The sequence below is a fragment of the Numida meleagris genome, chromosome 17 (genome assembly GCF_002078875.1).
Source record: "Numida meleagris isolate 19003 breed g44 Domestic line chromosome 17, NumMel1.0, whole genome shotgun sequence".
In the NCBI taxonomy this organism is placed as follows: Eukaryota; Metazoa; Chordata; class Aves; order Galliformes; family Numididae; genus Numida; species Numida meleagris.
Window position 1 is genome coordinate 5,481,930 of NC_034425.1, and position 12,343 is coordinate 5,494,272.

A 12,343-nucleotide genomic window follows, 5' to 3' on the forward strand; every position below is an offset into this window, starting at 1 on the left:
CACATCCCGCCCCATCGCCCGGAGCCGCCGCGGCGAGGATGTCCCCAGGCAGAAGCTGAGCGCTGGGGAGGGGCCACCTCCCCGCCCCCGGACCCCAAACTTTTTTTTTTGTCTGCGGCTCCGGGAGCCCCCATGGTGCCCGGGCGGGCAGGAGGGGCCGGGGGCGGACAGCGCTGCGCTTCCCTTCCCCTTCCCTGACGCGGAGCGCAGCTCGTGGGGAGGGGCTCGGCTGCCGGCGCCGCTCTGAATTTTCAGGGGTCCCGGCTGTGCACGTCTTCGTTGGAAGTTGGACACGGCGGAGAGCTGTCTGCAGCCCCCGCCGCCCCGCCGGGAGCTCTGCACATCGCCTCCGCCTCCCTCCGAGCAGCGCTGCCGCGGAGGTCCCTGCGCCGGGGGCCCGGAGAGCAGCGAGGGCTGGAGCCGCCGCCGCCCGGATTATAAAGTCGGGGAAGTTGCCCCCCCGTGTCGGCGGAACCATGGCCCGGCCCGGGAGCTGGGGGCTGCTGTGCGCCGTGGTGCTCGTCCTGCCCGGCCCCCCGGGAGCCGGCGCCCAAGGTAAGGGGGTGCGAGGGAGCCCCGGTGCGAGGTGCGGCTTTTTCATCCTCCACTTTCTGCTTTGATGCTGGCAGTGAACCGTGGGTGGGTGGGGGGGTGGTCCCTGCGCTACCCCCGACAGACGAACCCTCAGAGGTGGGGGGGCTCCGGAGGCCCTCACCCTGCCCGGGATGGAGAAGTTTGGGTCGCAGCCCCAGAGCTCGAGGAGGGAGTAGGGGTGCTTAAGGAGCCCCCCAGGTGCCCGGGGCCGAACGGCGCAGAGCGTAGCACGGTGCCTGGGGGGGTGGGGGACTCAGCTCTGCGCTGCCTCCTGCTTCTCGTGCCCCATAACAGCCTCTGCTCTGGGGATGGGAGACGACACGTTGCTTAGAGTAGCTGCGGGGTAGAAATGCAGCAGCCCTTTCCCGAGGACCGGACACCCTCCAGGATGAGGGTGCCCATTTCACCCTCTCTCTGGGGACCCCACTTGTGTGGGGCACGAGTTCTGGGAGTGCCCGGAGAGCAGATCTTGCCGTGGTCCTGGTCCTGTTGACCTCCAGCGGGTGGGGACGGTGGAGGTCTGCAGCCCTGTGTCCCTGTGGGCACTCCGAGGCTTCATGTGCTGGGCAGCGTGAGCGCCTGCCTGCTCATCACCTCTGGGGCTCTGGCACAGCACAGTGTGCTTTTGGCTGCTTTGAGAGAGGCAGGAACGGTTCCCACCCCTTTAGGGTGCAGAGATCCCCGAGGGGGGCCCTCCTTGGGGTGCTGTCCCCTCCCCAGCAGACAAGCGTCACCGCAGGGATGTGGAGGAGGTTCCATCTGGCAGGGCTGCGGCACGGTCTCCTCCGTCCCCACTGCTCGGACTGAGCAGAGATCCAGGCTGCAAAACAGGGGGGGCACGGCGGGGTGCAGCGCTGTGCCTGTGGTTCCTCAACCCACGACATTTCTTGCCCTTGTTTACGGCAGCGAGCGGAGCCAGAAGTCCCCGTGCGCTCCCGTCCTCCTGCTCCCCCTGAGCCTCCCTTAGTTCTGCTATAATTTCTCAGTAATTAAGTTCAGAACATAACATCTAAAGCGGCAGTATATTATCCGGGCAGGCCCTGTGTGGGGAGCTGTGAAGGTCTCTTTGATTGATTCACTCCCTTGCCGAGTTTCTCTCCTCCTGCCTGGCGGCTCCAGCTCACGGTCCCCCATGGTCCGTTTGTTCCTGGCTGTGGGATGCTCTCCTGCTGTGCCTGACTCCTGTTTGCCCGTGGGGCTGAGGAGCTCCCCGTGAGGCTCTGGAGCAGGGGAGGAAGGGCTTTGCTCCTCGCTCCTGGTGCACGATCTGAGCTGTGCATCCTGCAGCGTGCTGCGTGTCCTGGCGGGTGGTGTGACATTGCTGGGAGCTGGCACAGCCGAGCGCAAGCGGTGATGGAGCAGCGTGGGGAGCATCGCCTGCCTGTCCCTTACAGCGGGCTCGGGGACACGGAGGCAGGGTCACCCTGCACATGGGCTGACAGCAGTCATCGCTGCAGCCCAAATGGACACAGGGGCGGAGGAGCTGCCCCGCGGGCACACTGCTCACTGTGGCCTCTGGCTCAGCCCCATTGCGGTGGGTTCCCAGCAGGGACATCCCCGCATGGGCACCCTGGTAGGGCTGGTGGCAGCCCCATAGCCAGGCCCGGAGTGGAGGCAGCAGTGTGCTTTGTGCTGGTGCTATTGATTCTAGCAGCCGAAGAAAATGGGATCAATAGAGATGGAGGGGAGGAGGGAGGAGGGAGTGAGACCCTCCCGGCTGGGCGCGGGGGGCTCCCCAGGCGCAGGATGAAACACTTTTAATACCTGCAGTTGCTAAAACAAAGACTCCAGCACCACTGGGGAGAGATGGGATGGAAGTTTAATTACAGCCTGCCTGTGCTGTGTAATTATTAATTACCCACGGCAAAAAATAACTTATTGATTAGGGGCCTCACGCTAATTACCCAGAGGCGAATGCAATGCAGGCTGGAGCTGTCGCAGTGCGACCCTCACTGAATGGTGAGACAACAGAGGGGTCCCCAGAAGCTGGAGGTGCTGGTCCCATTCCTCCCCCCTCCCGCTTTGTTCTGTAGATTTTGTGCCCCCCAGACATACAGTTTTCCCTCAGCTGGGGCTGGGGGCACAGCCCAGGACCCCCTGCACCAGCACAGCTCCCGTAATGGGATTGAAGAGGCTGCATCCAGTCCCGGGAGGGATTTGGGAGGCTTAAGGTTCCAGACAGGATTTGGGGCAGGGGCCTGAGACGGGCAGCTTCGGCCAAAGAGGCTTATTAGGGGCTGGCGTGGGAGGTATGGAGCCTTCTGGCAGCCACGTGTGGTCCCTGGGCACGTCTGCGTGTGCCATGGAGCAGGGCTGGAGGGGATGGGTCACTGCCCCTTCCTGAGGGTGTGACAAAGAGCAGCGGTTCCATCGGCTTTGGGAAGGTGTCTTTATCCATGAAAGCATCCCCAGGGCTGGTGTCCACCATCAAGCCTTGGGAACGCTGGGATGGCTTTTTCTGCCTCCGCCTTCCCCGTGAGCTTGGCTGCTGCACTCGCTGCTGGCCTTGTGCGAAGCTCCAGCTCAGGAAGGAAAGTGGCTTTTAGGGGAGAGGAAAAGGGAAATTAAAATTTGATGCTCCTTTGGAAACCATTAGTGGCCAGGCGCAGCGATGAAATTTTGATGACCCGATAACTGTACAGGGGAGGGATGCGGTCTGCTGTCCTCCATCACTGTGCGTGGTGCGCTGGTGGTACCCCCCCAGGACTGGGGTGCCTGTGGGGGTGTGCCATCCTGTGCCCCGTGGTATGGCTCACACCAATGGGTGCCACTCCTGGGTGCCCTGCCTGGTGAGCTGGGATGGCAGCACCGAATGCTGCTCGTCCCTTGGTGGCTGGGGTGAGGCTGCAGTGGCACTTGTGCTCAGCAGGAGCAAATGAAGGAACTGGAGGGGAGAGGCAGGCGGGCAGATGCTGTTTGCTTGTGATCCTGGAAAAAATGCTGATAATTAAACCTGGGAGGAGGGAGGCAGGCTCACGGGGTGCGAGTGTGATGAGGAGTGACCCAGGGTCTGTCTTCATGAGTCTTCACGAGCGGTGTCCTTGTCCCCTGCAGGGTGCAGGAGCTGTGCTTGCAGGGCTGTGCAGTGCTGGTCCCACCTCCACTCCATCAGCTCCCTGGGGCCACAAAGCCTGAGGTGTTGCCTTGTCCCAGCCTGGGGCTGATCCTTGACGTGGCTGATTCCTGCCTTGGGATGAACTCGAACCACACTGTCTTACTGTAGGTCCTGCATAAACAGCGACTTGTGATCACGTTGATGTTTTGCAGCAGTGGTGCAGGTTGTTGCCTGGGGCAGTGCAGACTCAGAGGGGTGTGGGAGTAAAACCCTCGTGGTGCTGGGTCCTATCTGGGTGGGGGAGCAGCGGGTGCCCTTGCTCCAGAGCCCTCGTTACCTCGCCGAGCTTGTTAGCAGGTTGTGTGTCACTGGGTGAGAAATGGTCAGTGCTGGGCCAGTAATAAATATGCTGCTGTCAGTGGTGATGTGATCGCGCTAACGAAGGGTGAGCTGAGCCCCATGGCACAGGGCGGCACGGGGGGGAGCGTGTGGTCACCCTAGGGATCCAGCACCCTTATGGGGCTGCGAGTAGAGAGGTGTCCTGGGAGTGTCCGGGGGGAGATGGGTGGGGATGGGTGTAAGGGAGCGTTGCATTTGATCTGCAGGCAGCAGGAATGTGCTGGCAGCGGCTCCACTGCGCTGCTCACGCCTGGCATCCTGTGCACGCCGGCAATGCCAACTGCAAGGGCACAGCCCTGGGCAGCTCTCCGTGAACCAGAGCCTGCTGCTGGGAGTGCATCTCCTGGGGATGCTTTGAGGTGCATCCTCCCACCCCGTTGCCAGTGCACTTTTGGGGTGCATCCCTCCACTCCCAGAGATGCCTTCCCTCGCTGGCCGCCTCCCCCAGCCCCTGCAGACCACCTGCCTGCGGCCCCTCGCTTTGCCCCCAGCACCGCAGGGTGCGGAATGCCTGTGCCTGGAACGCTCGGGTTGCCTGGGAACTGGGAAACCTGATCCCTGGGAACGGGGCCGAGGGCAGGGGACATTCCGGGCTGCAGCTGGTCCCTGGCCCCTTTGTCTCCCCGCTCCGATGAGGCCGGTTGTGTCCCCGCTCTCGGCCTCTAGGAATGGAGAATTTGGGTGCGGGGGGCTCGAGGGCTGTCCCTGGAGATGCAGTGAGTGGCAGGCACCGGCTGCTCTGAGCTGTCACCTCCCCGTGCAGATCGGTGTCACCTCCTGGCTGGTAGCCACCATGGGGCTCTGGGCACTGTGACCAGCTGTCACCTTGTGCCAGCAGCTGAGCGTCCCAACTGCGAGCGGGGACGGCGCGGTGATGATTCCAGGAATGCCAGAACGCCCTCCCCGTGCCAAAGCCGCTCTCCCTTTCAACCTTTTGCTGTCATTGTCCCCATTGCCCATCTCATCGCACAACAGCTGGCCTGAGCATGCCGGGAGCTCTGCCGTGCCGTGCTGGATCCCTTTGGCAGCTGAGGGGAAACTGAGGCACAGGCTGTGATGGGGTGCACTGCCCCCAGGGCTGCTGGCTGGGCCAGTGTCCCGGTGCCGTGCCGCTGGGGATGGGCTTTGCTGCCCAACGCGTGCACACGTGAGCGGCTCCGTCGGCTTTCATCAATCACTGCCGCCCACACAGCGGTGCCGGGGCCCCCGGTGGAGGGAAACCTTGATGGGTTTGACCATTAACAGAAAGAAACCACTGAGCTAATTTTAGCCACGTGAGCTAATTGCTTTGTGTGCTGCTGGGTGAGGCGAAAACCTGCGAGTCCTCAGCTGTCACCTTGAGCCCTCCTGGCTGCGTGCTGGCCGCGGTGCCCGGCTCCTGATGTGGGGTCAGCTGTGGGGACGCTGATCCCTGTGGGGATGCTTGGGTTGGTGCAGGGAGCTGGGTGCTGGGGGGGCCTGGCAGGGTCCTGCCACCCCTGGTTTGCATGGGCAGGCATCCTTGGGCTTCCTGGGGAGCAGGGGCACGTGTGGCATGGGACGCTCTGGCTGTCCCGTGCAGAGTGGGGAACCAGGGCCACATGGCAGAGTGCCCAGCACACAGCAGCATTACCGTATCCATGACTCACAACAGGTTGATGAAGGCAAATGCTATTTTTAGAGCCTTTTAATTGATCGGGGCATGCGTGCCGACTCCTGGGCATGCAAATTGCTCCAGCCAGCGGGCATTTCCCCGGAGTGAGTCTGGGGCCAAGGGCACCCTTGCTCACCTATCCCACATCTGTAGGGCTGGGCTGGCTGGAGGAGCCTGTCCCCTGTGTCCCCTGCCCAGTGTGTCCCTGTTGTGTTCCCTGGGGCCAGGTCCTGGTTTGCTGGATGTAGGAAACTGGGCTGAATCTAGGCCAAGTGCTCGCTATTAATGGGGTTTTATAGTGTCATTGACATCTCCTCATGTGTTGCCCTCCTTCCAGGAACTGCATCTTCCCAGCAGGGAACAATTGAGCACGGGGATGCTCTGCTGGCATCCCTGGGCTATGGGGGGGACCTCGTGGTGCTTCCTCTCCTCCTCTTCCTCCTCACCTGGGCTTGGAGCACAGGGTCAGACCGAGGGTCCTGGGTGAAGGCAGAGGGGCACAGGTCCGGCTGGGTGCAGGGAGGGAGTGGGTGTGGGAATGCTGCCGGATGCACGGCCGAGCACTGGGCTGTGATGGATGGAGGGGGCTGGGGCGGCGGCGGGGATACAATAGCTCTGGTTTCAGCAACCCGCCTCCTGAATGCCTGAAAAACAGCTGATGGCCATGAAGGGGGATGAAATGGGATTAGCTGCTGTTTCCAAAGGGAGCATGTCCTGCCGAGCCAGACAATGTGCCCGCTGTCCCCTGCTGCGTGCCTCGGCGCTCCACCCCGGTGTGGGCTCCCCGGGGCTGGGGTGAGCGTACCCAGTGCCTTTGGGGTCTGCACATCCCCACAGCATCGTGCCCCAGTGGGGTGCAGCAGGGTTGGGGTTCAGCCTGCCCATGTTATCCAAGAGGGACGATGTCCTGGGGACCAGGGGACTTCACACTGCCTGTTTTGGGTTGGCAGGAGCTGGGGCCATCCCATCCCAACAGCGGTGATGCTCGGCCCCCGCAGTGAAGAAGCCAAGCCGGTGGTGTGAGGCGCTTTGTGGGGCAGGTAGCTGCACATCCCCATGGCGTGGGGCCGGGTGCAGGGATGTGGGGCACAGAGGGCACCAGGGGCAGAGCTGTGTGGCCCCATCTGCAGCGCTGCCGGGGTGCGCGTGTGTGCGACGCCGCCGTGCTCGGTGGAGTGAACTGATGTTTATTTTGATAATGAGTTCTCAATGCACTCGCAAACTAATAAAATCAACTCATTAGGGTGGTATGTTTAATTCAAAGCGGTGCTGTTGGGAGGGCCCTCCCCGCCGGCTGCTGGGAGGCGCGGAGCACCCGGCCCCATCCTGCACGGGGAGGAAGGTGATGGGCACCTTCATCTCCCCGTGTTCTCCCTTTTGCTGCCTTACAAAGGGCTGGGGGGAGGGGGGGGCGATGGCAGAGGGCTGAGCTGTGCAGTGGAGGGTGGAAATAAGGCACGCGCTGTGCACGGGGGAAATAAGCGCTCCACCTGGGGCGGTGGCAATGCTGCTCGCTTGGCTTCTCCCCATAAGCTGCGCGTCAGGCTGGGCGCTGCTGGGATCTCTGGGCCGGCTGCCTGCAAAAGCCCCTCCGGCCAGGAGTGCCACAAGTGTGTAAATAAGTGCAATAAGCAGCGTTCGCTTCCCTGCCCTGGAAATGCAGGGCAGCAAGGGGGGGGTGGCCGGGCTGCGGCCGTTCCCAGCCATCATCTTCGAATGAGGGGGGGAAGCAAAGCTTTGGAAACGCAAAGCTTTGGAAACGCAAAGCTTTTTCCTAGGAAAAAAAGAAATCTGTTTGCAGTCATGCTGCAGCTATTTGTGTTTAAAGTGAGCAATGCAATGACTAATTAATACTTTGGGAAAAAAAAAAAAAAAAAAAGATGGCTGGGCAACACCCTAGTACATCTGCGCTTGCCTGTCCCGGCTGTGCGGTGCCAATGGGGACAGAGATGGGGATGGGGCACTTTGGCCATCGTTGCTGTTGATACGGATTTCGGGTGTCACTGTCCCGCTCGCTGGGGTGCAGGGGGCCAGGAGCTGGCACAGCGTTTTCCATCCCTCGGGCCTGGCAGCTGAATGACGTCAGTGCCCTGGGAAAGGCTGAGTGGGGTTTTTCTTGTGGTTTCTGCCTTCTGTTTTTCTTTCCCCTGTCATATTTTTTCCGTTGGGAAACGCCACCTCGGTGAGATTCCCGCAGTGAGCCTGCAGAGTGTCTGTCTGTCTGTCTGTCTGCGAGGGTGTTTGCAGGGCGAGGGTTGCGCTGAGCATCCTGTATGGCGGGGGAGGCGGGGGGGCAGGGGAACCCCTTGTGGCAGCGACACTCCATACGCTGCGGAACCCAGGGCTGTGGTAGTCCTCCAGGAGCAGCCAGAGGATGCACTCGCTGTGCCCCATGGGGCTGAATCCAGCCTGCAGCCACGCTGAGCTGTGCTGGGCTCGTGTGCCATCCATCCCGCATGGGATGTGCCCATCCTTCCCCTCCTTCCTGTTCTGGAGCTGCTCCTGGGGAGCTGGCCGTGCGCTGCGTTGAGTCACTCCCTGGGTGTCCGTGACTCACAGCACTGACCCAGATACGGAGGAGCTGTGCAATCGCAGCGTCAGGAGGATTTGTGGCCTCGCAAGGAGTTTGCTGGGGAAGGAGTTTTGACCGCTTGTGAGAGGTCCCCAGCGAGGGACAGGGCTGTGCCATGCACAGGGGCGTGCTCTGCTCAGTGTCGCAACAACCCAGTGCCATCCAGCTGTGCCCCAGCAGCTGGGCATCCCCAGCTTGAACCCCTGGGCTGGGGGAGCTGCAGTGTCCCCATCCCCTCCCTGAGCCCCGGGACCTTGGGGACCGTGGCTGCAGGATGTCCCCAACCTGGTGTAGTGACGGATGCTGAGGGATGTGCGGCCAAAGCAGGGAGGGGACACTTAGAGGTGACTCCTGTGCTGATGCAGGCTGACAGGGCAGCTGGACAGGAGTGCTGACGTGGCCACGGGGATGCAGGGGGTGCTGGCACGTGCTGGGCACCTTGTGCTGGAGTGTGCGGGCACGGAGCGGTCTATGCAGGGGGAGGGGGACGCTGCCATCCAGTGGGGACCAGCTTGGCTCTGCCATGTGCGGTGGGGCTAGCATTGGTGTGCTGCCCACATCGGGGCCAAGCGCTGGGGTCCAAATGTTTGGTGCCATGTGATGGGCTCCGTGCTCTTGGGGCCAGGGCGTGTAGACTTGGGGCTGGGATCAGGGCCAAGCACTGGGGTTTGTGCACGTGGAGCTGCTCAGCATTTCGGAGCACAAAGCTCTGTTTGTTACCCCCCCCTCCAGGCTCATGGACTGGGAGCACACAACGGTGCCGTGTGTGCGCTGCGTTTGGGGTTCCCGTGGGGGGAAATGTTGTTTTTTCCATCCGGAGCTGCCGGTCCGGGCGGGCAGAGGGTGGGTGTGCGAGGAGGGCAGGCAGGGACGGGCACACAGCCGCGCTCTGTTCCCCGCCGCAGGGCTGGATGACGTGCTGCACTGCTCCCAGGGCAGGGCTCACAGCTCCGGGAACATTTGGGGCTTTACCTGACCCACGTGCGCACCAAGGCGCTGGGTCACTGAGGGCTGTCCTCGGCTGCTGTCCATGCACTGAGCGTGGGGAGCTGAGGGACAGTGGTGGCACTGGGCAGAGAGGTGGTTTGGGGACCAGGGGGATGTGGGTTGGGAGCTGCGTGGGGCTCGGAGAGGTGATCCTAAGGAGAGATGTGACTGTCTCCAGCACCACTGCTGGAAGAAGTGGAGTCCTAAGCAGGCAGCGTGGTGCTGCAGGGTATGCTGTCCCTTGTCCCGATGCCCCTTGTCCCCAAGGAGCTGTGCCCTGTCCCCAGTTGGGCTCACGAGGACACTGACTCCCTGCAGCCCACTGAGCCCGGCTGCGGAAGAGGAGCTTGTTATGGAGCCATCCTGCTTTTAATTAACAAATTAAAATCCTCGTTAACAATCCAGCCCCAGGGCTGTTGGAGGCTGGGAGAAGCTGGAGCGTTTGTTATGGAAACAGCAGTTAATTAACAAATAAATAAATAAGTGTGGGCCTGGAGACAGATGCAGGAGGAGGGAGTGGGGGTGGCAGCATGGTCAGGGGGTCCCCCTGGCATGGCTGGAGGCAGACACCCGTCCATCTGTCTGTCCTGGGGGTGCCATGGCCCCTCTGGGCAGCACTGGAGCTGCAGGAGTGAGGGGCTGGCTCCTGCCCTGTGCTGGCTGTGCCGTGCTGGATCTGTCCCCATGCAGTGCCCCTAGGTCAGGGCTTGGGGCTCCACTGAGCCCCCCCACCGTCACAGCCCCTCCGTGCCCCAGGGCTGAGGGTGGGAAGCTGCAGCAGAGATGGATGAAGGGTGACATGGGTGCAACCGCTGTGTGCTCGCAGGTGACACCGGTGCCACTCTGGGGCTGTGGGGACAGTGTGATGAGACCCCTTTGTGCGTCCCCAGGGGTGGCTGTGTGGGGCTGTGACCCCGCTGTCTGTCTGCCCTAGGGCCTCACACGGATTTTGTATGGGCAGAGGGGAGGTGGCACAGCCCCAGGCCCTCCTGCAGCGTCACCTTTCCGAAGGCTTAAGGGAAGGAACCACTTTAAAAGCAAATCCTGCAGCCGATGTCACGCGGGTGGGAGCTGTGCTGTGCTCTGCAGCCGCTCCGGGTCTGCCTCGCACCTAATCCAGTTAGCACACCTCTGCAATCCGCTTACAGCATGTACAAAACCCCAAAATCTCCTCCGAGGGAGGTGCAGGGATGCTCTGCCGGCTCCTGGCTGGGCACGGGAGGTGGCACTGGGATGGTTCCAGGTTGTGCTGGTCCAGGAAAGGGCAGCAATTAGCAGCTCTAGTGTGGAGGAGCAGCTGTAGGGCACCGACGTTGGGTCACCCCTCACTCTGCCGTGCTCAGGGCACCTCCATAAGGCTGGGGAAGTGCTGCAGCTGGGCTAGGAGTGAAGGGGTAGGGCTGGGGGCTCATTAGGGGCCCCTAGGGGACACGGTGTGGATGTGGCCAAGGGGTGAGATCCTGGCCTTCACCCCGTGCTTGCTGCTGTTTGGTGATCCAAGCGCAAAAGCAGCACCTTGAGGTGCAGTGAGAAAGGGGAGAAATGTGTGGGACTGGGGAGGGGGGGGCTCTGGGGCAATTTTGGGGGCTGGGGGACAGGAGGGATGAGGCTTTGCAGAATGCCACGTGCTTGCAGGACCCGTGAGCGGCCGAGCCCCTGAGAAACCGTTTGGTGGCCGTGCCACCTCCCCCATGTCCCCTACCCCAGCAGAAGTTCCCCTGGCTCCTGCCACAGCCTGACACCACAGGGAGCTCCGAGCCCCTGCGCTCTCTAAATAATGCAGGGAGGCGAGTGCCGTCCGCCGGGGCTGCGGATAAACACGGTAAATGGCTGAGAAATGGAGCGTGCCTTTGGGGAGCCACCTCCGCGCTCTGCTCGGCCGCTCCATCCCTCCCTGCATCCCACACGGCCCGGGAGGGGATGGGGACATGAGGTGGGGGGGTTGGGGATGGATGGAGTGGAGCTGCAGTTTCTGTTGGAGCATTGGAAATTGCATTTCACGGCCGAGCGGGCTGGGATACCAACTCCTGCACCGCACGCCGGGCGCTCGGAGAGGAGATAAGATTTGATTAAGAAGGCCGCTATTAATTTATGGCAAGTACACTCATGATAGCGGAGAGGTTGCTTTTAATTAATAGCCAGAAGGAGATTTATAAAGCTCTTGGTCTCAGCGGGGGGAGAAGGGGAGGGAGGGAAAACGCAGGAAAAGGAAAGGAACAAAGTGAGTCGCGAGGATTAATGGACACATCTGCAATTATAAGGAGTTTTATTAGGAAAAAGGAGGAAAAAAAAAAAAAAAAAGACGTTAAAAACACCCCAAGGAGCTGCACTGGGGCTGAGACGGGCGGCGGTCGGGGGCTGTGGTTGTGGGGCAGCAGGGTGGTGTGAACTGGATGCTGCTTGGTGCTTTGGGGCACCCAGGCCCTTTGGTGGCGGCTTTTGGGGCCAACCTGCGCTCACCGGTTGGGTGAGATGAAGGCAGTGCTGTGCTGGGGGGTGGCACGGGGTCAGTGTCCCCGCTCCTGGGTGAGTGGTGCAGAGTGGGCGTGCGTCCCCGCTCCTGCACTGGGAGCCTGGTGCGAATCCGTTGCCCCGTCCCCAAATGTGGCGATTCGGAGGGAAAGCCGACGGAGCGGGGAGGTGCTGGGGCACGGCGCGGTGAGGGCACCCGTGCTGTCCCCATCCCTTCATCCTCAGCTCCGTGGCACGGGCGCGCCGAGCTCCGCGTCTCCCCAGGTGCCGCCAGCGCTCGGCATTTCAATTCCGTGTTTGCTTTTTATCAAGGGGAAGAGGCCTCGTCTCAGGAATACTAATGCTCCCGGCGGTGACGGGGAGCGCTGCTCGTCTACCAGCACCTGCTGGCACCGCGTGGTCACCGTCCCCATCCCGGGAGGGGGCTGCGGTGGGGACACGCGTTGGCTGGGGTGGGCTCCATAGGGCACCCTATGGGAGCAGTGGGTTAGGGGGCAGCTGGTGGGGCCAACACTGGTGGCACGGATCGGTCCCACGGCTGGGAGCGCCGCATTGCCCCACGCGTGTCACCCATGGGTGCTGTGCATAGGGGCCGTGGGGTGCGTGGTGGTGTTAACCCCTTCCCTGCCGC

The 12,343-nt window shown here is 62.1% G+C and overlaps 1 protein-coding gene and 1 long non-coding RNA gene across 4 annotated transcripts in view; one reads left to right on the plus strand and one right to left on the minus strand.

Annotated features, from left to right (window-relative positions):
* The window catches only part of SDK2 (sidekick cell adhesion molecule 2), a 41,597-nt gene continuing 29,304 nt past the window's right edge, over positions 51-12,343 (plus strand). For 2 of the 3 annotated variants that reach the window (XM_021415102.1, XM_021415103.1), the window contains exon 1: positions 51-555. In XM_021415102.1, the coding sequence (XP_021270777.1) occupies positions 477-555 (79 nt within the window). In that variant the 5' untranslated portion in view covers positions 51-476. The remainder of the gene's footprint in view (positions 556-12,343) is intronic. The other variant, XM_021415104.1, reaches the window with a different exon arrangement.
* LOC110407417 lies at positions 2,396-7,309 on the minus strand. The gene is made up of 2 exons (XR_002443886.1): positions 3,572-7,309; positions 2,396-3,133 (listed from the first exon to the last, which is right to left on the minus strand). It is a non-coding gene; the product is annotated as an uncharacterized LOC110407417 (long non-coding RNA).